Source organism: Panthera pardus, unplaced genomic scaffold, assembly GCF_024362965.1.
Source record: "Panthera pardus isolate Hobbes unplaced genomic scaffold, ASM2436296v1 HiC_scaffold_1, whole genome shotgun sequence".
In the NCBI taxonomy this organism is placed as follows: Eukaryota; Metazoa; Chordata; class Mammalia; order Carnivora; family Felidae; genus Panthera; species Panthera pardus.
Genome location: NW_026526654.1, coordinates 83126899 through 83153461, shown reverse-complemented (window position 1 = coordinate 83153461; position 26563 = coordinate 83126899). Strand labels below are relative to the sequence as shown.

The 26563-nt window shown below is 44.3% G+C and overlaps 1 protein-coding gene across 1 annotated transcript in view; it reads right to left on the bottom strand.

Moving 5' to 3' along the window:
• Nucleotides 1-26563, bottom strand: part of FLT1 (fms related receptor tyrosine kinase 1) — a 173959-nt gene that overhangs the window by 127819 nt on the left and 19577 nt on the right. Inside the window, exons 3-4 of the mRNA XM_019447888.2 lie at nt 19604-19700; nt 18973-19199 (exon numbers count right to left, since the gene is read on the bottom strand). Of these exons, the coding sequence (XP_019303433.2) occupies nt 18973-19199; nt 19604-19700 (324 nt within the window). The remainder of the gene's footprint in view (nt 1-18972; nt 19200-19603; nt 19701-26563) is intronic.

Genomic DNA, 26563 nt, shown 5'->3' with positions numbered 1-26563 from the left:
AATGGTATTACATCTATTTTTTAAATGGGTTTTTTATTCATTCCACTCCATCCCCACCGGCATCGCCTGGGAGTTCTTCCGCTGGGTTCGGAGCAAGCAAATGACTCAAAAAATTCAAGGAAGCTCTGCAGAGTTGGAGAGGAGCTCAAAAGTAAATATCTTATTTCCGAGCACCTTCTCATTTGTATGATTTTTATGAGATTTTTCCTAATTTCCTTTCATTTCAGTTTCCTTACCTCTAATTCCTGGTCATGAGGACGCCTCATTATTTTAAAGGAGGATGTGATTTTAATTGATTGAGGACAAAGTGAGGAGGATGAACCAATCCCATGAAAAGGGCTCCAACTAGACACAGGAGTCTTCATATCACACGGATCCTTCATATTGTGGACCATACTTAGTGCCCAAGGAGAGTCGGTTGATCAGGAAAATATTTCATTTGAAATATGAGCAAAAAAAAAAAATTGTGGGGCCGGGGGAGGCAATTCCCACACTGACTTATGAGGCCCACCAAAGCCTTTGCAAATTCGAAGCAGAGCTTTGGAGAAACCAGAAGAAAGCCGAAGTTGCTATACTAATATTAGATAAAATATACTCTAAAACAAGAAATGTTGCTAGAGATAAAGAAGGATACTTTATAATAAGAATGGGGTCGATGTATCAGGAAGATATAATTATAAACATATGCAACTAACAACAGAGTACCAAAATACAGGAGGCAAAAACTGACAGAAATGAAGACAGAAATAGACAACTCAACAATCATAGATGAAAATCTCAATATCCCACTTTCAATAATGGCAGAACAACTAGACAGAAAATAAAAAAGAGGACTCGAACAACACTACTAACCAACCAGACCAAACAGACACCTGTAAGAGATCCATCGCAGTAGTATATACATTCTTCTCAAGTACACAGCGAACATTCTCTAGGATAAATTGTATGCTAGGCCATGGAACAAAACATGGATAAAAGGATAGGAATAAGACAAAGCGTGTTCTCCAACTACTGTGGAATGAAAACAGAAATCAGTAACAGCAAGAAACTTGGAAGGAGCACACATTAAACAACACATTCCTAGCCAGCAAATGAAGCAAAGAAGAAATCAAAAGGGAAATTAGTAAATACCTTGAGATGAATGAAAATGAAGACATCACATTCCAAAACTTATGGGATGGAGCTAAAATTTATAGCTGTGTTGAGGAAAATTTATAGTTGTATGCCTACAACTTGAAAAAGGAGTAAGAGATCTCAAACCAATAACCCACTCTTCCACCTTAGAACTCTAGGGAAAGAACAGGAGACTAAATCGAAAGGGAGCAGAAGGGAGGAAAGAATGAAGATTAGAGTAGAAATTAATGAAATAGAGAACAGAAAAACAATAGAGCAAAATCCGTGAAACCGAGAGCTAGTTCTTTGAAAAGATGAACAAATTGGAAAACCTTTAAACAGACAAACCAAGACAAGAAAAAGAGAAGACAAATCAATAAATCAGAGATGAAACAGTAGGCATTACTAAATGTCTAAATTACTAAAATAAAAAGCATTATAAAGGAACATTGTAATTGTTTGCCAGTAAGTTCGATAACATGAAATGGACAAGTTCCTACAAAGACATGCATTACAGAAACTAACTCAACGAGAAAGAGACCACCCAAATAGACCCATAGTAAGTAAAGAGATTGAATTAGTAACGAAAATATTACCAACAAAGAAAGCCCAGGCCCAGATGGCAAGAGAATTTTATCAAACATTTAAATAACTAACACCAATTCTTCAAAAAACTTTTCTAAAACAGAAGGGAAAGCTTCCCAATTCATTCGACAAGGGTAGTGTTACCCTGATACCGAAACCAAAGATATCACAAGGAAACCACAGATCAGTATCTTTTGTGAATGTGGACACAAAAAAACCTCAATAAAACACTAGCACATTGAATATATATAAAGAGACTTATACATCATAACTAAGTGGGATTTGTTCCAGGAATGCAAGACTGGTTTAATATCCAAAAATCAACATCGTTAATATACCATATCAGTAGAATAAAAAACAAAAGGCACACGATCATTTCAATAGATGCAGAAAAACATTTGACAAAATCCAAACCCCTTTCATGATAAAAACACTCAACAAACCGGTAATAGAAAAGAACTTCCTCAACCTGCTAAGGGCGTCTGCAAAAACAAACAAACAAACAAAACAAGACAAAATAAAACCTAACAACCAACAACCAATGTCATACTAATGATGAAATACTGGATGCTTTCCCCTTAAGATTAGGAGCAAGGCAAGGTCACTATTTCGATTCAACATTGCACTAGAGGCTCAATGGCTATCATAAATAATGCAATATCCTAGCCAGCACAATTAGGCAAGAAGAAGAAAAAATAAAAGGCACCCATATTTGAAAAGAAGAGGTAAAATTTTGTTTTCAGATGACATACTCTTCTATTTAGAAAATCCTAAGGAATTCACTAAAAAAAAAACTATTAGAACAGTAAATAAGATTGCAGGATCCAAGATCAACATACAAAAATGAATTGTATTTCTATATACTTGCAATGAACAATCTGAAAATGAAATTAAGAAAATAATTCCCATTTATAACAGCATCAAAAAGAACAAAGTACTCAGGAATATGTTTAGCACAAGAAGTGTAAAACTTATACTTTGAAACTATAAAAACATTGTGGAAAGTAATTAAAAGATATAAATCAATTTTTGAAGCATCCCATGTTCATGGATTGATATTAAGATGGAGCCAAAGTATGGAAAGAACCTGAATGTCCCTGACTGATGAATGGACAAAGAAGATGTGGTATATGTATATATATACATATTTTTTTTTCCAGTGGAATATTACTCAGCGATGAAAAAGAACGAAATCCTGCCATTTGCAACAATGTGGATGGAACTAGAGAGTATTATGCTAAGCAAAATAAGTCAGTCAGAAAAAGATATATGATTTCACTCATATGTGGAATTTGAGAAACTCAAATGGACATAGGGGAAGGGAAAGAAAAATAAGATGAAAACAGAAAGGGAGGCAAACCATAAGAGACTCTTAAATACAGAGAACAAACTTAGGGTTGCTGGAGGGGAGGTGGGTGGGGCATGGGTTAAATGGGTGATGGGCATTAAGGAGGCACTTTCCAGGATAAACACTGGGTGTCATGTGTAAGAGATAAACCACTGGGTTCTACTAAAGCCCAGACAACAGTGTTTGTTAACTAGAATTTAAATTTTCAAAAAAGATGGCACTGTTCCCCAAATTATTCTATAGATTCCATGCAATCCCTATCAGCATTCCAGCTAACCTGACAAGCTGATTCTAAACTTCAAAACTGCGAAGAATCCAGAGCAGCCAAAATAATCTTGAAAAAGAAGACTAAAGTCGGAAGACTTTCACTTCTCAATTTCAGAAGTTACTACTAAGCCTATAAATGACAGTGACTAAGACAGTGTGATACTGGCATAAGGACAGACACACAGATCAATGGAGTAGAACTAAGACTCCAGAAATAAGTCAATGAGTCTACAGTCAATTGAGCTTTGGCAAGGGTGCCAAGATCATTCAGTGGGAAAAGAATGGGCTTTCCAACAAATGGTGAAGTAACTTCACACGCAAGGAAATGGGGTTGTACTTTACATCATACCATATACAGATATTAACTCGAAATGGATCGAAGCCCTAAATGCTAAAACTAAAATTTTAAAACTTAAAAAGAGCCACAGAGGTAAATCTTTGTGATCTCAGCTTTGGTTGGGTTCTTACATACCATACAAGCAACAAAAGAAAAACAATAGATGAATTGTGCTTCATCAAAATTTACAACTTTTGTGCTTCAAACAGTACTATCAAGAAAGTGAAAAGAACTCACGGAATGAGAGAAAATATTTGCAAATTATAGATCTGATAAGGGATTTGTATCTAGAATATCTAGAATATGTTTATACATATCTAGAATATATTAAAACCTAGACATATATATGTATCTACAACATACAGCACAATATTTTATGCCTAGGTGATATTAAATATAATTATATAAAATTTATTAATATAATAAAAAATTGAGGCACTCTTACAACTCATTAATAAAGATAAATAGCCTAATGAAAAAGGCTATTTTTGGGGCGCCTGGATGGCTCAGTCGGTTGAGCGTCCGACTTCAGCTCAGGTCATGATCTCACGGTCCATGAGTTCAAGCCCCATGTCGGGCTCTGTGCTGACAGCTCAGAGCCTGGAGCCTGCTTCGGATTCTGTGTCTCCCTCTCTGTCTCTCCCCCTCTCCCCTCATGCTCTGTCTCTCTCTCTCTCTCTCTCTCTTTGTCAAAAATAAACATTAAAAAATTTTTGAAGAAAGAAAAAGGCTATTTTTTCACAGCCTGGAAAAAGGCTCTGAATAGACATTTCTCCAAAGAAGATACACCAGTGGCTAAGAAGCACAAAAACAGATGCTCAACATCATGAACCGTCAGTAAAATTCAAATCCAAACTACAACAAGATCCTGCTTCATATCCAGTAGGATGGCAACGACAACAATAACAACAACAATAAAACAACCCACACTAACAAGTACTGGCCAGGATCTGGAGAAACTGGAACGCTCCTGTACTGTTGGTGGGAAGGTAACATGGCGTAGCCACTTCGGAAAAACAGTCTGGCATTTCTTCACGTGGTTGAACGTAGAATTACCATATGACCCGGCAATTCCTCCCCTCGGTATCTTCCCAAGAAAATGAAGACTTATGTCCGCACAAAAACTTGTATACGAATGTCATGGCCAAAAGGTGGGAACAACTCAGATGTCCACGCACTGATAAATGGAGAGCTAAAAGGTGGCAGATCCATACAGCGGGGTGCCATCCAGGCAACAAAAAGAAATGAAGCGCTGACACGTGGTACAACGTAACGTGGATAAGCTTTGAAACGTGCTGAGTGAAAAAAGCCAGCATATATTTACATATTTAATGACAAAATGCCACGCATTTCGTTATTCTCTTTATATGAAATATCCAGACGAGGCAAACCTATCAGGACAGAAGCAGATTAGTGGTCAGGAGGGAAGGAGGGATAAAGGGTGATATTTCTGAAATTCAGTCAGTGGAGCGTCCGACTTCCGCTCAGGTCATGATCTCACGGTTCCTGAGTTTGAGCCCCACGTGGGGCTCTGTGCTGACAGCTCAGAGCCTGGAGGTTTCTGCCAGTTAGGTCAGATACGGTACACGGATCTTTCTGTTACAGCAAGGCAAATCCAGAAAGCGAGGTCCTCATGTTCCAGACTCAAGCTGCTATCCTAAACTTTCAACGATTTTTAAATGTATTATGCGTGCGGTACAAAATAAGAAACGCCTCGGTTTACAAAAGCTCTTTCCTGACTACCCTTCTTCAGAAGAGAAACAGGTTTTGCCTGGTCTCACATAGAGGCCCCACTGACCTAATTACAGCAGCTAACTGGATATAGCAAGAGAGGAGAAAAGGGCAAGGGTTAGAAAGGAGAGAAGAGAACACAGAAGACAGTCCACCCTTGTTCCTTCCTCTTGCGTTTCCATGAACTTGCTCTTTGAAACATGGGTGGCTAGCTGTAGATCAGCGTAATCAACCACCTCTCAGCCCAGTGTCCAGCACTGGCTGGACAGAGCCAGCTAATGTTTCTGGAGAAGACGTCAGGAGCAGCAAGAAAAAAGGTGAAATCAGGACACATCACGTACCCAGCACTGTGCGTAAAGCACAGTCTGTGAACTCAAGGTCCTTATGCTGTAGTCTAGCTGTATGGTCAAGGCACATGCTTCTCCCACACAGACGTGCTCAGACTGACTACAGGAAAAAGTACTAAATGCTGCCTTAAAGGAGAATGGGAATATCATTCTTTAAAAACCACAGCTAAGATCTAGATAAGTTAGTTGAAGATCTAAACAAGAGTGGAGGGCTGGGTAGATGGAAATCTCGACCCGACCACAAGATCAAGGCAGGCCAAGGTCTCAGGCTTCCCCCGCGCCCTGGAACCCCGCTCACTGGGTGTTCACACCGAGCTGCTTAGCGGATTTTGGGGTTCACCGAATGAGTGACCTTTGTCAAGCTCTTCATCTTCATCAACTGTAGCATCCCAAAAAGAAAAGGAAAAGAGAAGGACAGAAAAGATGGTAAGAAGGAAGAGAGGAAGAGTGGGGAAGGAAGGAAGGAAGGGAGGGAGGGAGGGAGGGAGGGAAGGAGGGAGGGAAGGAAGGAAGGAAGGAAGGGAAGAAGGAAGGAAGGGAGGAAAGAAGGAAAGACCAAAGGAAGGAAGGAAAGAAGGAAGGGAGGGAGGGAGGAAGGCAGGAAGGAAGGAAAAGAAAGAAGGAAAGACAGAAGGAAGGAAGGACGGACAGATGGAAAGATTGAAGAAAGGACAGACGGCAGGAAGCAAGGAAAGAAATGAAATGGAAATGAAGGAGAGAGGAGAGGAAAAAACAAGGAGCTCTGAAGGACTACTGTGACTCTTTCTTCTACCGCCAAGATCTTGGCCATGGTCCCAAGTCCTATTATTCCCAGTTCTACCTCTGAATCATCAGTTGCAAAACTGTTAACAGGCTTTTACGATATCCTATCCCAGTCTCTCATGTTAAAGAAGAGGAAACAGAGGCCCAGAGAGGAGAGGCCTTCCCACAAGCACAGGAATAATCTTAATGGCTGAGCCAAAACTGGATTCGGGTTTCCTGATTCTAGACCATTCTCTCTCCACCAAATCAAAATCTGGCCCTAACCCTCCTGAATGACTCGGGAGCAACACCACCTTCAAATACCCACCTCAATGGGAGAAACGGTGGCACAGAGGAGGGGTAACACGGATCTTCTGACAGAAGTTAAAAATACAAAACAAGAGACTGGTAAGTAATTCTCACTATTAAAATCCAGCTGAGTTAGCGCTCTCTGATGTAAGGTGCCAGCGCCCCTGTGGTCATCTCTGTGACAGCCCCGTCCCCACCCAGGGCGGTCAGAGAAAGCCCTGTTTTACCAGGGCTGGAAATCCTGCCAAGGGTACAGCCAGCAAGTACAGGGGGAGCTCGGCCACAGGCCTCTCCAGCCAGGACACGGGTTCTCCCAGGGGGCAGCTATCGGGCTAACGTTCCTTCCACAGTCGAGGGCACAGGGAGTCAGCAGCCAGGGCTCTGTTCACATCCTACACGGGCAACCCGTGCCACCACGGGGCTCTCCGGCCACAGCCTCCTCATCTAGGAAACGCAGCAAGCACTCTCCCACACCCACACTGATGATCTGTCGTTCACTGACTTGAAAGGTTCCCACTGGGCGTCGCACAGTGACATCCCTCTGGGGGCCGGGCAGGGGAGACAAACGAACGGAGCAGCAGGATGAGAGACAGTGAGAAAGCTGGCCGTTGGGCGCGTGGGGACCAGGTCTGAGAGAGGCAATCCTTGCTCGGGGTGGCCGGCGGTTGCCAAGTGGAACAGGGGCCAGGATGGCTAATTTCCAGTTTGCAAAGACAAGTAGGGAATCGGGTTTTGATGCGAAGTCCTCTAATTATTAAATATTGGCAGCCAAAAGCACCGTGCCTGCCAGTCAGAACGTATGTCGGCTGAATGTGGCCCCCACGCTTGCAGTCCGCAATCCTGTGCCACGCTGCACCTCCCCGCCCCCCCCCCCCCAGCTCTGGTTTACATTGCACACAAAGCCCTGAGGGGGCTGGGACAGAACCCCGGGCAGGGTCATGTTGGAAAAGAGCGGGGGCTTCGGAATCACCCCGATCTGGGTCCAAAGCTGGACGTGCGCCACCTCGAGCACCGTATCAGATTTCTGCAACTTTTCTGTAAAAGGCGACCTACGATGGAATTTATTCCAGTGGGCTGTTTGTACGAAGCACATAACGAACCTGAGCCACATGTCGGTAAGTGACAGCGACACATGCCAAGTCCCCGGTGAGCCTCAACAGCGGAAGGACGCTGAGGCATCGTCTCGTCCAAACCCACCCAGTGAGCACCTGCCCTATGTTTGAATAGCCAGACACACGGGGAACTCACCACGTCCCGAGACACTTCATTTTGGACAGCTTTGGACGTTAGAAAGTGTTTCCTTATGTCAAGCTGAAAGCTGCCTATCTTGACTTCTTTCATTCTTAGATAGCAGTTCTGTCATCTAGGGTCATAGAGCTGAAGAAGCTTGGTCTCTTCCTCATGTAAGAAAACTTTGGGGGCGCCTCGGTGGCTCAGTCGGTTAAGCATCCGACTTCGGTTCAGGTCATGATCTCACGGTCCGTGAGTTCGAGCCCCGCATCGGGCTCTGTGCTGATGGCTCAGAGCCTGGAGCCTGCTTCAGATTCTGTGTCTCCCTCTCTCTCTGGCCCTCCCCCCGTCCATGCTCTGTCTCTGTCTCAAAAATAAATAAAAACATTAAAGTAAATTTTTTTTAAAAAAAGAAAACTTTGAAAGAGGCTATCACATAGTGCCTCCTATTTTCCCCCGTGCAATTCTTTACCTCTTCAAACATTTCAGTTCCTTTCTCGGGTTGTTCCTTGCCAGCGAAGATCATAAAGTCATCCAATTATTTAAAGCCCCCAACCCTTTGAGGCGGGTGCCCATTTTACAGATGGTGACAATGCAGTTTAGAGGGGTCGAGCAACTTGCTTAAAATTCCCGTTTTCATGGTCCGTCCTGAAGCACAAACTAAACGGCAAGACGGGCACCGCCTTTATTCTGAATGCCACGTATTTACTAACGCAGCCTGAGACTGGATTCATTGCCTTGGCCGATGTGGAGTCTCCCTCGTGCGCGCTCGTTCAGCCACAGCCTCCCCCAGAAGGCCCTAGGGCGGCCAGTGGGTTTTGCAAGCCACACATAGTCCTTTACACTAATTACTGTCACATCTCATTTTGTTAATCCCAGCTCGCTATTCTGTCTGCAGGAGACTTCTTGGATCGTGATGCCGTCACATGACAGGTGAGTTTTTGCTCCCAAGATTTTACTCATTTGCTCAGCATGCCCTCAATTTCCTCCTCCAAGTCCGGGAGGTGAGGTAAGGCTAGCGTAACTGAAAAATCCCACATGTGTCTCTTTTATTTGGCGAACATTCTTGAGCACTTCCCGTCACTGGACCCTGCACCGGGTGCTTAAGCTCGCACTGTCAGCCCTGGTCCTCCCAGAGGCTGGGGTGAGGGGGGGGGTCCCATGTGAAAGGAATGTTCCAAAGCTAGTTCGGGGGACCCTGAGGAGGTTTCCAGAATGGGGGGAGGGTGTTTAAGTTGAGACCTGCTGGTACAGAAGAGCTGGAGGGAGGCATGGGAAGGCGGGGCAGGGGGAAGCACCCCAGGCAGAAGGTCCCTAGTCTGTGTTCCTTGGCTCATCATAACCTATTTCATTTGCTCGAACAATTCCCGGCCCCTTGAGAGTTGAGGGCCTCATCTCTGTGATTTCTACTCTGCCCAGCATGCCGCCTTTCACACAGAGTAATTACTGCCAATTGATCCTCCTAAGTGCAGGCACAGGGCTGTGTCTATTATCTCATTTAATCTCCTAATGACCCCAGAAGTAATACTCTTCCCATCTTACAGGCAAGGAGGCTGACGCTCAGCAGCTGGTCGAATGAACAACAGGAGTCGTCACAGTACACACGCAGATGGTCCACACGGCAGGCCCAATGCTAAAACTCAATGTTTCACCCTCACCTCGCAAGTTCACGGGTACGACCTCTCGACCGTTGGAGGTGGGGAAGGGCAAGCACTTTCCTTCCTTCTCTACCATGTACTACATGCGGGACTTGTGGCAGCAAGTTCCCTGGCCCTTCTGCGAAACGGAGACGAGAATGACAGCGTCACTCACAGGGCTTCACCATACGCGAAGCGCTTAGCATGGCGTCCAGCAGGGTAAGACCTCGGGGTTAACGATCGTTCTTACTAAGGAATTCGTCCAAAGTCAAAGACTTAGCCGGAATCAGAACAGGGATTTGAACCTAATTGGAATCCGAGCATGTCGTTGACATGGTGGACGTGTGATGAGGGAAAGCGGGGAGGGTGTTTACGGTCCCAGTAAGTCACCGATTTCTAGGTAGCACCATCGGTGAGCCACGAGGATGCCCAGGCAACCCAGAAAGCATGCCACAGACGACCAAACAACGGATCTTTTCAAGAGTGAAGGAAAACTTAAGAGTATCAGACCTGCAAGGACCATAAAGATCAAAACAGATCTTCTCTTGGTCTCCGGGCAGGGCAGGCATTTTGTTATCATTGTTAAAGAACGTTACAAAATGTCAGAAACTTAAAGCCTTTTCAGCTTAAGGGGATTTCTCCTTGAAAAAGTCCCTTGCTCGTTTTTCTTAAAAGATTACTTAAAGGAGATTTTTAAAAATCCTTAAAACCATAAAGTTTTGAGGTACTGTTTTCCACGCTTCTTCACCGTAGAAGGAAAATGACAGGGTATGGTCAGTTTTATTGCCTTTGGACTTCACTGCCATCCTGAGATTTCACGATCGTACCTCAATGGTTAACGTCTCGAAGTCTTAGGTTGTGTCCAAATGGCTCATTCGAGACTATGTTCATTCTGATTATTTTTTAGTATTTATGTAGCTGGACTCAAGGCCTGTTGATACCCAAGTGTGTATTTGCTAGCAAAGCTTAGCAGGCTGGCATGCCCATATTTTCTGGTAGGGAGCCTAGGGAGTGTCAGGAAATGCTCTCTTTCTGAAGGAACGGCCCAAACTCTTGGCAGGTACCATCAAGTGCTCAGGCCGAATCCCTAGGAATATGCTAGGTGAACCCAAGGTCTGGGGCAGGGGCTAAGAGAATGCAATGCTCTCGACTATCAACAGAGTTACCAACATGAGTGGCTTCTATCCCAGTCACATGCAAGTGTTTTCTATGGCCAAAGACCCTTGGCGTCTAATGACAAAAATGTTTCTAGAAAGGAAATGTGAAATGTCAGGGCTTAAAGATACCAAGAAGGCCTTCTATCAAAATTTCACATAGCTGGAAAGGAGAATGGATAAGAGTTAAGTTACTCTTCTCTAAACTCTCTCCATGTGGTCCTAATCAGCTGTCCCCAGTGATGGATAGAATGGATAATCTCCTTCATGCTTGGGCCCTAGAGGGAGTACAGACCTAGGGTGTAGAGGGGTCTGTTTCCCAAGGAAAAAATTCTGCCATTCCAATCAACAGTGTCATCAGTGTATATTTTAAATCCTAGAAATATTTCTTTCCCTTTTTACACAACCTCATCAAAATGAAAAAAAAAGAAAAAAAAAAAAAAACCAACCGGCCAAATCTGACCTTGCGCTAGATTTCTGATGAAGCTGTATGCAGAGACAGGCCAGAATGCTCCCAGGAATTCCTTAAAGAAGATCATTTGTGGTAGAATTCTAGAAATGCAAATGAGCCTGAAAGTGTTATCGTTTTTGGAAGCCCACCTGGGTTTCCAGGAGGCCGAGAGCCCCAACTTTGTTCACCCCAATGTGATCATCTGTCTCCTGAACAAACACATGAGGCAACGATGTTAAAATGGCAACAAATGAAAACTGACTTTTAAAGCTGGAGATGCCCTTCAACATTAACCAAGCAATAACAGATAATGTCATAGATTTTTGCCAGGAAATCCAGACCTAAAGAATTCAGCCGGCTAGTCCGGGTAAGAGTTTTGTTTGTCAGAGTCGGTCTCTGAATTTTCTTTCGTTCTACAGAATGTAAACTGTTTAAGCCTCTCTCCCCTTGGAGGAGAATTCTGACGAAGAGGAACGGGATTTTCTCTTTAAAGTTTCTCTCACGAAAACATGCCAGCGATTCCACTGAAAGGATTTTAGAAGCTCTGAGAGTCTGTCCGGCCCCGCGATGCCCTCCCCGCGCATCACGGTCCTGGCCCGTGGATCTGACCGGGCAGGCCAGAGGACGCAATCCCAACAGCCTTTGCGCGTGCCACCTTTCAAATGTTGTCATCGCCGCGGGGGAAAGGGTGGAAGCCACGAGGCTCCGTAAGTAAATCTGCATGCAGACCGCTACTGTTTTCACTGATGTCCCTGCGTGTAAGGGCAGCTCGGCTGGTTGGATTGGCCACACCAGGAGAGCAAACTGGGCAACAAATGCCAACTGCCCAGACATCACCCGGCTAAGCTGTGTCACCTGAGCAGCCGGCGAGGGACCCGCTGTGCGTGAGACCCGGGTAGGAACCCAATGGAGGGCAGTGTTAGAACAGAACATCCACGCTTCACGGGACACTGGCACGGGGGACTCAAGAAGGACCGTTGAAGATTCGTCTTCACTCCTTAGAAAGACCCACTCTTTGGGCACCTGGGTGGCTCAGTCAGTTAATTGTCCGACTTCTGCTCAGGTCCTGATCCCGTGGTTTGTGGGCTCGAGCCCCGTGTCAAGCTCTGTGCTGACGGCTCAGAGCCTAGAGCCTACTTCACATTCTCTCTCTCTCTCTCTCTCTCTCTCTCTCTCTCTCTCTCTCTGCCCCTCCCCCACTCATGCCATCTCTCTCTCAGAAAATAAAGGTTAAAAAACATTTTTTTTAAAAGACCCACTTTTGAACAACAGTTGTTCTCGAAGAAAGTTAAACCTGTGCATCTTAAAATGCTCCCAAATCTATTTTGGGTCACGGTCCTAGCCCAGGGGGGCTCCAAAATCGTTAAGACCCCTGACCTTTGCTCTCCGTGCCTCCCACAGAACAGGCGACGGGGCCTTGCACGGAGCAGATGTGTGACCCACGTCTGCAGATCACCTCCGTCTGCCAACGGCCCCTCCGGGGTCACACCGATTTGCGGGAGATGCGTTTCGGGAACGCGGTGACTGTCCTGTACAGGAGCACCCAGCAGCGGGGCAGTCACATCCACGGGAGGAGAGCGGTTCTCTCCACGACGGAGCTGTCCCCACGCCTCTGCGTCAGCACTGTGCAAAAAACACCGTCGTGCTTATAACTGGTGCTGTTTCCCTAAACACAAAGTATAGGGATGACCTACGCTGTCTACACTAGCTAACACTTTACTAAGTTTACTTGCTTAAACTTGGGGAAGTTTGAAATTTTCAACTGACTCTACTGAGCTCCATAATAAGACATACATTTTACATTAGACTCTTTAAACTTTTGTTTCCGTTTGATCCACATATGCGCACAGACACACACACGTAAAATACAAGTGTGTACATGTGTGTATGCGTACGTGCATCACATGGAAACAAAAGTTTTATTTAAAAGTTTCCCTATGGGGTGCCTGGGTGGCTCAGTCGGTTAAGCATCCGACTTCAGCTCAGGTCACGATCTCGCGGTCCGTGAGTTCGAGCCTTGCGTCAGGCTCTGGGCTGATGGCTCAGAGCCTGGAGCCTGCTTCCGATTCTGTGTCTCCCTCTCTCTCTCTGCCCCTCCCCCATTCATGCTCTGTCTCTCTCTGTCCCCAAAATAAATAAACATTAAAAAAAAAATTAAAAAAAAAAAGTTTCCCTAAATAACGCTGACCCTTGCGTCTTGCAATATACTTGGATATTTTCCATTCTATTCTGCTTTATTGTTACTGTTTTAATGCCGATTACAACCCATTAATTTGCTTCCACAGACCATTAGCAGGTTGGGATGTACGTTTTAAAAAGCTCTGACCACACCTGGGTGGCTCAGTCGGTGAGGCAGCCGACTTCGGCTCGGGTCATGATCTCCTCCTGGTCCGTGAGTTCGAGCCCCGTGTTGGGCTCTGTTTTGACAGCTCAGAGCCTGGAGCCTGCTTCGGATTCGGTGTCTCCCTCACTCTCTGCCCCTCCCCTGCTCGTGCTCTGTCTCTCTCTTTCAAAAATAAATAAACATTAAAAATTTTAATAAAAAAATAAATTAAATAAAAAATAAAAAGCCCTGATCAACTTGGTAAATAGAGTGATGTCTCCTTCCCGTGTCGCGTGAGCTAGAACACAGCAGGGTAACGGAGCACTGTGCATGCAACTGGCACCCAAACAGGTGACTCTTCCCAACAGGTGACAACACAAGGCTCTCCGGGATCAAGAGAAGTTTCTCTAAGGTCTATCTGTCGCTCAGAAAAACACTCTGAAACCAGCTTAGGCGATCACTCCTCAAAAGAAATTGAATTTGAAATTTAAAAAATTTTAAGAACGAGACAATCCACCGAACGACAATTAGTGTTGTCTGAAGTCAGCAGCTGAAACGCCAGGGTCGTGACAACACCCGGGGATCACCTGGATCCCCATCCTGGCTTGTCATTTTGTGAGCTCTGTCTCATGAAGGTCACTGAAGCTGCTCTCTCGTCCAGAAAAGGGAAGAAATAAGACCAGCATAGTTTATCTCAGAGATAATTATGTAAAAGCTCTTCAGGAAACTCTGAAGTTCTGTACAAACGAGTACATCGGGCTGTGCCCTAGTGACTCAGTCGGTTAAGCGTCGCTTAAGACGTTGGCTCAGGTCATGATCTCACGGCTTATGACTTCAAGCCCTGTGCCCTGCATCAGGCTCTGCGCTGACAGTATGCAGCCTGCTTTGGATTCTCTGTCTCCCTCTCTCTCTACCTGTCCCCCGACCCCCTCTCTCTCTCTCCCACTCTCAAAAATAAAATAACTCAAATGAGGGACGCCTGGGTGGCTCAGCTCTGGCTGTGCTGCCAGCTCAGAGCCTGGAACCTGTTTCAGATTCTGTGTCTCCCTCTCCCTCTGCCCCTTTCCTCCTTGTGCTCTCTCTCTCTCTCAAAAATAAACAAACACTTAAAAAATAAAAAAACAAGTAATTGGACCCTTCTCAGAATGTCTGTGCCATTAGTATTTTTATTTGCTGGGCGTCCCATAGCCAGGTAGAGCTTCTTCTCATTTTCCGTGAAGGCGTGATGATCATTCTCTCCCAGAGTATCTGGAAAATGCTTTTAAGTAATTTCTGTGCCCAACATGGGGTTCGAACTCACGGCCCCAAGAGCGAGAGTCACATGCTCCACTGAATGAGCCAGCCAGGTGTCCCACCTCTCCCAGAATATCAGAGTCATTAGAACCTCTGCTACTTTTCAGTGATGTACCCAGCGTGTCTGATCTTTTTTTTTTTTTTTTTTTTTTTTTTTACCTGAAATTAAGCTGCTATGCATGTCTCATGAGTTTTACACATAGGAGAGAACCAATGGAGAAAAAAAATGTTACGAAAATTCTCCACTTTGCTTTCATAGTCTCCGAGAGAAAAGCAATCAGGTAAAGAGAAGCAGGATAAAAAAAAGATGAGTTTCTTCTACAGGGAAGAGGTAGGAGATATTCACCCAGCAGGTAACACACGCACATCCATTTTTTCCCCCTTTTCCATTATAGTTTTTCAACAGAGGACATTATTCTTAAATAGCCCGGAAAGGCTCGGTCGTGGAGAGAGGAGGAATCCGGGCTGACTTCACAGTGTGGGGAACTCATCATGCTAAGTTCAAGGTCTTCCTAACTAAACCGGAGATGCTGACAAAATATTAAATACTTCGGAGATGCCATTAAAAACTTCTGTTCCATTTTCTTACTTTATGGCCCCAACTCACATATTACCGTAAGAGTTTCAATGAAATCCTCCTTTTAGGAAAGGCTGAGCTGGAGCCAATTTCTTGTGTATACCCGCGGCAGAAAAGCCGTGCAAACGCATTCCTTCCTCTCTGCAAAGGGGGGGTGAACACCACCTAAGTAGCCCTTACATTACTAGTCATCTAGAAATCTTAGTTTGCAAGTAGCAAAGCATGAAGGAGCGCTTTACAATTTGCTTTTCTTTGTGACCCAGAATTTCGTAGCTATAACTACGCGGGGAGTCTGGGGGGGGGGGGGGGCGGGGGTGGAATCCATTCATTTTGCGGGAACAATTTTTTAAAAGGCATATAGTGTCTTTCAACTACTCCCACTCAGCAGTCATTTTATCAAGCCCAAGCCCAGGGTGTATCGGGAGAGGAGGATGACTGTCTTTGCATCGGTGTCATTTAGTGAGACAAAGCTCTCCCTGAGTATGGGTTCGGGAACGAGGTGCCCAGGTCCCCTCCGGAAATCCGAAGGTCTCTGACTGCTCTTCCTCACCTGCCACGACCCAACCACCCACCAAGGTCAACTGAATCCCTCCAACCCACCGACTCCTCCACTTCCCCGTGGCTGCCAAAGCGACCTGGGACCACCAGCTCTCCTGCCTCAGTGCACTCAACAACCCCCTCCCGGGTCTCCCCGCCTCTGTCTTGCCCTCTCTGGATGTCCTCCCACCACGGGGAGACTCGGAAGGGAAAAACCTGACTTCCTTACTCTGCTGCTAATACTCTTCTGGTCACTCCCCACGTAGCCTCAACGTGAAGTGGGTCTCAGGTCCTTCGCTTGGAAAACGAAAAGGAATGCTTCGAGGGGTGGTGGCAAGAACAAAATGGCACGACGCAAACAAACCCATCGGTTTAAACGCAAAGAAAATATAAACGTAAGGAGTTATTACGTTAAAGGAAATTGTAATTTACCAGACCATTCAGTAATTAAAGTACTTAAAGTTAATTACTCCAATAATTAAATTGATGTAACGTATTATGTCAGAGGCTTGGGGGATCTGAACAAGCTGTAATGCCAAAGTGGCAATGTTGATCTTTCTGTACACCACGTACGAGATGTGGTGTGCGAATCGGTGCCCAGTTGGGAAGGGGGAAGACTGCCGGTTACACAGCAGGGAATCAACAATGCCTACATAATGGTTTGGGTTATAATTCACATGCTGGCTTTCCACGGACAAAGCTACACGGCCCCGGTTCTTTTCCTTGGCACCCCATCGGACCACAAACCTAAGTCTCTCTCAAAAGATGTGTCTCACACCGTTTCTCGTCTTTAGAGAAAACCAAAATCAAATGCCAATATACATCTGCAGATGCTTCTCAGGAGAGAAGTCCTCCAGACAGAATAACGTGCTCTGAAGTAAACATTCAACAATAATAAATAAGTGACAACCAGTGAACGACTAGTGAGTAATCACAGCCGTGTATCAGGAACTGGTTGGAGTTTTCTTAATCCCAGAGACAATTCTGACTCATCAGAGGTAGGTTTCGTGCCCCCGAAAGAAATTAAACCTGCAACGGAGTATGTATTCCATTAACATGGAAGCATACGACTGCATTTTTTCAAAGGAATTGAAAAAACAAATGAAAATAGGAAACGCGTAAAATGTTACACGATTTGGAAAAGTTACAATTGCTTCGTAAACTATATCGCAGCTACCTTGGACTTCAATGAAGCGTGTTATGAGATCAACGTCACTATCAGGAAAGACCACAAAACTGGTGTTACTATTCAGAGTACAGTTTAATAGGCGTGTAGGAGGTAAAAGTGAAAAGAGCTGAACGTTATTTTTTCGGAAAAAAATAAGAGAGATGTTTTTGGGGTTGTTTTTTACCCATCTGAGTATCCGATTTGCAAGTCGGATTCTGATAAACCCACAGGAGAAAAAGTTTCTTAGGAGAATTTTAGTACGAATGAATCTTCTCCCATTCCTCTGGAGAGATGGGAATAAAAGCGTTTTCTTTCCTCCACGAGTGCCAGAAAGAACATAACATACTATGTGGAACTAGAAAAAGAGAACGGGTGGCCGGGTCCGTGACTTTTTTGCACCACTATCAAAGGTTGTGTCTCCTTTTTCCATGGGCTGCAAAGGTACCTCTCTGGAAGTCTCCGGCCCTACTCTGCGCCGCTCCCCACTCCAGCATTTCCTGCCTGCCACCCTCACGTGCCTCCTGTGGGAAGTGGCCTGACTTCCCCAAGCCAAGATCCCAGACCTACTCCCCCCCCTCTTACTTTGAAGTACATTTGCTCCATTCCTGTGATGGCAAACTGCTAGTAAGTTGTTATCTACCCCCTTGGAAAAGTGCAACATGTAAAAACAGGAGCAGAGAAGCAGCTGAGTCTCAATCAGGCTGATCAAAGCTAGAAAGATGTTACTGACTGTATCACACAACTGTTCTACTGTCTCCTAAAACTAGTTCTGAATCTGGGCGATCACATGTTCTGCTCGGTAAAACACGGTCTAGTTGTCTCATTTCAAAGCTTAAAAAAAAAAAAAAAAAAAAAAAGAATCCTGCCCAAACTCGCTCCAATGCAAGGACTCACCAGAAGGCAGACCCACCATGTATATTTAGACTATCGACAGCAATGGTTGCTTGTTCGGTTTTTTAACTTGATTTTGTGCCAGATGCCAACTAATTTTGCTTTGCGTTCTCTAGAGCCTTGGGGGTTTGTTGTTGTTGTTGCTTTAAATCCCACTCAACAAGTTTTGGAAATTGGTTGGAACTAAGCAAGGAAGAACAAAATGATGGGCCATTTTCCTTATTCTTTCTTGGGGACCCGTTTCTACCGTCAACGTATATTTCTTTAAGGATTTTGCATCTCTCGCCTCTGAGTATCACTTGGTTTGTTCGTTCTCCAAGGAGTGAAAAACAGTGCCACAAAAATTATAACTGGAAAACAATTCATTTTTACCTTTTGCCCATTCTACTACGGAATGATACACGCCAGCTCCTACTGTCATTACAATACTTGCTCCATGAACACGAAATAATTCAACATCATCAACTGGAAACAATTTTGTAACATTCAAGGGACATTAGCAACATTACCTTTGTAATTTAGTAGAAAGAACAGTATTTTACAATTCTGACACGTAAGAGAATACAGTTGTGTTAAAGGACAAAAGAAATCTTACATTCTATTTTGCTCTTAATTGAACTAAAATCTTGTCGCTCATTTATTGATCCAACTGTGCGACGGGCCACCCATTTACTCTCGGTGCTATGGATACGGCGGTGAACGAACTAGACAAGAGTCCCTCCTTGCAGGGAGCACATCATTGACTACCGGGCCTTGAGGACTGTGACTGAAGCGGACACTCAAGAAATGCACTGAAAATGCATTCCACCAGTTTCTGGGGGCAGAATCTCTTTCCTGGTTCATGTCCTTCACCACTAGGAATGCCCCCTTTCCAAGGGACCAGGGTGAATTTATATCTCACGGCAAACAGAATGTAGAAAACGGAGATCTTACCATTAATAAATATATAGATTGTAGATTCTGTTTTCTTCTTCTTTGAAGTGGGTGTAGATAGATATTTGCAGCTATAGAAGCCAGTGTGGTTTGCTTGAGCCATGTTCAAGGTCAAAGTACTGCAGAACTGTTTATCATTCCTTCCACAGGCAGATTTAGTTATGCTCAGCCTTTTGCTTTCCTTTCTCACTGTTTCAGGCAAAGACCATGAATGGGCTGCTTCCCCTCTGCAATCACAGATAAGGAAACACAACACAGTGAGGGCTGGGGCCAGGTCCCAAGCATCCATTTCGTTAGGAAGCGCTGTTCTGAGGGCCTTGAAAGGTGGTCATCTTCTGGACAGAGACACAACTTGGCGTTTAGAAAGCTTTTAAACAACTTGGAAGCAAAATGCAAAAAAAAAAAAAAAAAAAAAAAAAAAAGGCTAGGGGCATCCCTTCCGTGTCTCTCCTTGACCGAGTGAATCTCTCCTTATGAAGCTGGAGCATACAGCTCGCACTTTGCAGATCACAAGAGACCACTGAAGTCCCCACCTTTGTTCTCTGAGAGGCCACGTTTCTACTCCGCCAGGGAATGATTTTTGCATTAGGAAAGGCAACCAGGGTATCCCGGAACCAACACAGCCACTTACCTACATTTGAGATACAGTGTCTGGCCTGCTTGCATGATGTGCTGGGAGCCTTTTAAACTCAGTTCAGGACCTTTTAATTTCGAACCTGAACTAGATCCTGGAAAACAAATTTTGGAAATGTATTATTCACAAATTGCCTTCTCATTTTCCTTAAGTCCTATCTTTCCACGAAGATCACTTCGAACCTTTACCTTGCTTGCCCGTGCAAAAGGGTACATGTCATATTAAATTCTCTTAACTCACAATTTTTTTCCAGTCCTAGCCTCATTCACATATATGCCCTATTATACCGGATGATTTAAGTAATATCCTAAAACCATTAAATTTAGAACATTAATAGATACATGCACGTTTCTAAATGCAGCCACATTAAGAATATAAAGTAGCATCAAAAACTCTCAGGATTAAATGTCAGTGTCCTTCAAAACTGAACTTCCACCCTGGTGGATAATCTGGTCGTACAGGCCTGGCTGATCTTTTTTTCTCAAATACAAAGTATACACACTTCCTGGGTTATAGACATACTTCAGTGATTAGTAAGGTCATGATATTTTGGGTGAGTCATTTCTCTTTCTGAACGAGTTTCCTCATTTGGAAAACCAATTATAGACCAAAATCGGTTTTAGAAGCCCTTGGTTTGTCTTACATAATCTCCAAGTTCCCTCTATAATGGAACAGAAAAAAGGAACTATTCACCTCTACGTGACATTCGACAAGCATACTTCATGGGGAATGTTGTGAGACAATGAAATAAGCCACACAAAAGTGCCTGGACATCTACACATCTCCATACAACACGATAATAGCATCCACCTGAGGGACTCTGTGTGCCACTAGCCAAGCCACCTCTCTCTCCAGACCTCAGTTCTCTTATCTGCAAACCGAGAGACTGGGCTAGATGACCTTGGGTATCTGACTCCATTTCTGACATCTCCAGTCCCATGAGCCTTGGAACCATTCGTGTTATCGGAGGGTGATCCTCTCCTGAAGCGGCGTTGGGCACTGACTCATCACAATAAATATCAAGAAGGATCTCTCCTGCCTCCTGCTCCCCACCCCCTCCCTCCCAGTGGAGGCAGCTGCAGATGCCTGGTAAAAGCAGGACATCGGGGCCCAGGATTAGCAGGGATAAGGGTTAGGGGGGTGGAGAATGGATATTCTTGGAGGAAAATTGGAGCCAATCTTGGAGCCAATCTTAAAAATATTTTTTCACTTAAGAAATAGGCTCACGCAGTGGAGTTCAAGATAGATGGCTGAGCCGAACAATCTTCTAGGTTTTCATGTCAGATCACAGATCAGGGAGATGAGATACACAGGTCAAACTCCACGGTTAAGGCTAGCGGTGCTCTCTAGCGTTACTCGTGGGTCCTATTATCGCAAAGAAAACTAGACTTAGTTAAAAGGCCTGCATTTGAAGCTTAAGTTCTCCACTTACTAAGTGCATGGTCTTGGCATTCTGTACTGTTGCTCCTTAGTATCCTCGTGTGTAAAACCGGAAAACCCATGACCTACCTTGCAGGCATGGCGTGTGGTTTCAGTGCTGTGTCATCTAAGTGGTGGGTGCTGCCTGACATGGGGCAGATACCCAATCGCTGCCATCTCGCAGACTTGCTCTCCCCGACTTGTGTCACCGAGTATTATGTTGAGATGTAATTGCAGAGACATTACGTGAACTTAATCTACATTTCCGGTGTTTGCTGGTGATATATATTGATGTTGTAAAAGCAACTTTTATACACCATAGGTCCTGGTATCAGATTGCTACTAGGAAAAAATGGCTCCATATGAACTAATTTAAGTTAAAATCAAGGTTTCGTATGGATGCAATCGGTCTATCCAATAACCCCACAGAACACGTCAACCCATTCAGGTACCTAGGGAAGCACTTTGTTCTTTATCTTTAGGAGCTTCCTGAGGCAACATGTAGCTCAAAACCAGTGATCCGTGGGAACACTAAGTTTTTCTCAAGCCACAGTCAGCAACTGATAACACCTATCCTGAAAAACGTCCGGGCCAGGATACCTGCTGCCCTTCTTTATGGCACGGAATTCTGGAGATTTAATTAAGCAGTTGTTCATGTGCTGGAAAAAATCCAGCGAAGACTCCTGCAGAAAATTCTGGCAGTACGTGGAAATATCTCTATGGCTGACGTGGAGATGATGAGCTTTCTCACCCAGGAGAGGCCAGGGGAAAGCCTCCCTTTTCGTGACATGAGGTGAACCCCACTGCCTACCACTTTGGTTTCCAAATCATATGAATCTTTATCAGCGCCCCCCAAAAAACAGCACTCCTGACATTCATCAGAAGGAAGCTTGGACCTCAAAGACCCACCCAAATCACAGCTGAGGGAAGCGCTATACAGAGAAGGGGCCCTTAAAGAACACGCCATCCAGGGGCACCTGGAGGCTCAGTCAGTTGAGCGTCCAACTCTAGATTTTGGCTCAGGTCATGATCCCAGGGTCGTTGGATCGAGACCTGTGTCGGGCTCTGCACTGAGCATGGAGCCTGCTTGGGATTCTCTCTCTCCCCCCACCCCCCACCTCTGCCCCTCTCCCCAACTCCCGCTTGCTCTAAAATGAAAAAAAAAAAATTAAAAAAAAAAAACAACCCGAATACGCCATCCACACACTCTCCTCAGCACTTCCCATCCCATCGTCCCACTGAAAGAAAGCAACACAACTGAGCAGTTAAATAAGACACAGAAAACGATAGGGTTCTTGGAAAGTTTAGGGGGGAAAATGCTAAGAAAAATAATTTGCTATATAATTAGTCTCCCCCCGACATCAATGAATTTTGCACTCGGAATGAGGAAGCTAAATAAAAGTAGTTGATTAAAACAAAGGAAAGGAGGAGTAGGAGGAAAAGATCTCCAAGGAACTGGACACTCTGAGTATCCCATCATTCTTCAGTGAATAGGAAACCAGAATCTCATAAAGATTAACGGACGTGCCAAGACTATAGCTTAACAGGAAAACTAACAGGGAAAAGGAAAGTGAAATATTTATTCCTCAAATGCTTGGAAAACACATTAGGCCTGAAAACATTTTTCAAAGCAATTTAACGCCCATACACCTACTTGAGTAGTGAAGATTTGACTAACATCCTTTGAGTCTCTACTGTAGGTCGGCCCTTTCTCCATTTCACTAGTGATGTATATCAAGATATATAAATACAGGGGCGCTTCGTGGGGGGCTCCGTCGGTTAAGCGTCTGACTCTTGTCAAGATCTCATGGTTCATGAATTTGAGCCCCACGTCAAGCTCCGCACCGAGCGCGGAGCCTGCTCGGGATGCTCTCTCCTTCCGCCTCTCCCTCCAAATAAATAAATAAACGTAAAAAAAAAAAAAAAATAAAGATATAAATATGTACCTATCCCATATCCATTGTCACAGCAAGTGAAAATCAGCTGGCTCTTCTCAGTGATGGCTCAGAATCACACTGCCCAGTTGGAAACAGATCCCCAGGATACTTTATTTCCAAAAGGGGAGTGCTAGAATTTAACAAGGATTCTCCCCGTGTGAAGCTCAGACGGGGACCCGAACTGCCCACCGTTGGCCACGGTGGCCCAGAAACCGGGTTTAAACAAATTATGGTCCCCTCAGTGAATTAAGTGGTCTGTCAACTACTGTTTCTGTCCACCTCAACTACAACATACAGCAGTCTCACCTTATCCGCAAGGGACCAAGACCCCCAGTGGATGCCCGAAACCACAACAGCACCAAACCCTACATATACTATGTTTTTTTCCCACGCATACACACCCGTGATTCAGCTCAGTCCTTAAGGTTGGCACAGTAAGAGATGAACAAGAATAATAAAACAGGCCAATTATTAGAATACACTGTAATAAACGTCACGCGGGTGTGGTCTTTCTCGCAAGGTATCGTATCGTACTTGCACCCACCGTTCTCCTTCTGATGATGTGAGATGACACAATGGCCACGTGATGAGGTGAAGCGAGGTCAGTGACGCAGGCTATTAATGACCGTCTGCCCCGTACATCAGAAAGATGATGAGTGCTTCTAGGCCACAGGCGGCTGAAACCGTGGAAAGCAAACCCAGACATATGGGGGGACTACTGTAATCATGAGAGGCAAAGAGATCCAGTTCTGTCAGGAAAATCATCATTTAAATAACAAAACAAAAAACAATGCAGACCGTGGAAATGGGTTTATCACATGCTCCTTTATTAGAATAAGCTGTCAAGCGTCGTGGTGTAATAGCGTTAAAAAACTACCGTGGGGGGTACCTGGCTGGTTCAGCGAGAAGAGCATGTGACTCTGGATCTCGGGGTCGTGAGCTGAAGCCCCACACTGGGTGTATGGTTTACTTAAATAAAAAACTTAAAACCAGTAGGTGTATACGGACTTAGGGGCCTTATTCAGATAGAAATCATGAAACATCCAGATTTTTCCAGTTTTTGTTTAGCATCATTGATCTCTCCAGCTTAGGTACTAACTGGCTCTGTGGCAGCCACGGGCATATCACGTAAGCCTCAGGTGCCTCATCTGCCAACAGAGGGGGGTGGCCTGAGAATTTCAGAATTCCTTCCAGCCTAAAAGTTCTATGATCTGGAGATTACAGTCACTGATACCCATGTACGAGTTAGAAATCACGTCAAAAATACTCATGAGGAATGAAGTACTTATATACACACTACAACCTAGATGGCCCTTGAAAAGATCATGCAGGTGCACAAAAAAGGAAAAGGCCGTATTAGAACATAGGGAGAAGCCGGCCGTCTACAAGCCACGGAGAAAGGCCTCAGGAGAAACCAAAGCTGTCGATACCTCAGATTTGGACTTCCAGCTTCCAGACTGTGAGAAAAGAAGTGTCTCTCATTTGAGAACCCAAAGCAAAAACACCACTGCTAAGTGAAAGCAGCCTGTCACAAATGGCCACACACCGTATGCTTCCATTTGTGTGAAATGTCTAGCGTAGGCAAATCCACAGAAAATACATTAGTGGTGGCTAGTGGCAGGGGAAGAAGAAAACGGAAAGTATGGGGCTTCCTCCTGGGGTGGTGAAAATGTTCTAAAATTAGATAGCGGTGGTGTGGTAGGGTCCTCTCCCTAAGGATCGAAAATAAACAAAAACAAAAACAACCTCAAGGCAACCTGACTCCACGCGTACGTGATAACATCCCTCATGACCTCGTAACACGAGACCACTTTTTATCAGACTGCATGTTTCTGTGTTACCAAACATGGCAGACAGCGAAAGAGAACACGTATAAAAAAAACTACGCCGCGTGGCATTCAGCTCGTCGGGTCTTCGGCTACGAACCCAACGGAGCAGTCCCGGCACAGATCGAGTTGCTTCCTGGAGAGCAGAGTCTCGGTGTCCCGACCCTCTGCGCCAGAATCCTGCTACGGTGATGGTTGCTCAATGCTCAATACGTTAAAAAAAAAACACCGAATTATAGGATCTCACAGTTCGTGGGATCAAGCCCCACGTAGGGCTGACAGCATGGGGCCTGCTTGGGGTTCTCGCTTTCCCTCTCTCTCTGCCTCTCCCACATTCTCCCTCTTTCTCTAAATAAATAAATAAATAAATAAATAAATAAATAAATAAACAAACAAGCATTTTTTAAAACCACACCAAATTATGTGATTTAAAATGGTGAGTTTCATGGTAAGTGAATTTTATCTCAAAACTTTTTTTTTTTTTTAAACAAAGAACTTATGGGGAGCCTGAGTGGCTCAACCCCCATTTATGGGCTCCGGGCTGGGCATGAAGCCTAAAGTAAAATAACACGGTAAGATTAAATTAAATTAATAAAATAAAAAAATAAAGAAAATAAAAGTAATAAAACAGAATAAGATCTTATGGCTAAAGTAATCAGGTAAGTTGAAGACACGGAATATGGAGCTATTTTGAACTTCGTTGCTACATACTTCTCTATCACTATTAGATTTTATGCCATTTTTCCAGCTTAAAGCTGCAGAAGGCTGATTTTTTCCTTCATGCTCAGTAACGTCACTCTTTATGTGTTAGAAGTTTTACAAACATATTGCAAAAAAACCTCACTGTTCCCCCGAATTACAACCTTTTTAATTTGATTCGATGTTAAGTCACTTCTAATGGCGTATTTTGAATTGTAACCATTTAAATTGGAATTGTAACAAACTGAGTCACATTGAAAACTGTTGTTAGAGCTCTCTGTAGAAACCTAGCGGTGTTTCCTTTCATATTAAAATTGAATTCTAATTTACTTTTTTAATGCAAAGCTTTGTAGATCACATTTATTTCAAATGAGATGCATCTGTCTTTGATTTTGCATGTTTTCAACAGTACATAATCCTACATGATAAATGACCTCTTTATCTAAGTATAAATCCCCAAGTATCATGTTTCCAAAATTTGATTTTAAGACCATGAGCCTTTAGCAAGGTTGTATGAGGTTAATTAAGCATAATTCATAATAAAGGAAGATATTCTTTCCCCAAGATGCACTTTATTAAAAGCGTAAGTCTCATAGACTAAGTTTTATAGAATCTTTCTGGCTGGAGGCAAGGGTGGGAGAAAGGTTATGAATGCAACTGCAGATGAACCAAATTTCTAGAAACTACCAAAGTTTTTGATTGGGATCTAATTCCTGCGGGGCTCTAGTGCTTAATAAAAAAGAAAAAAGAAGCTGAACCTTAGTCTCAACCTCTGTGTTGTGCCTTTATTAAAGTATTGATCAGGTAACATAAAGGGTACATTATAAGCGAGTGCACCATGAGAACGACATTTTTTTTTTTTTAAATGTTTATTTATTTCTGAGACAGAGAGAGACAATGCATGAGTCTGGGAGGGGCAGAGAGAGAGGGAGACACAGAATCGGAAGCAGGCTCCAGGCTCTGAGCTGTCAGCACAGAGCCCGACGCGGGGCTCGAACTCACGGACTGCGAGATCGTGACCTGAGCCGAAGTCGGTCGCTCAACCAACTGAGCCACCCAGGCGCCCCGAGAACGAC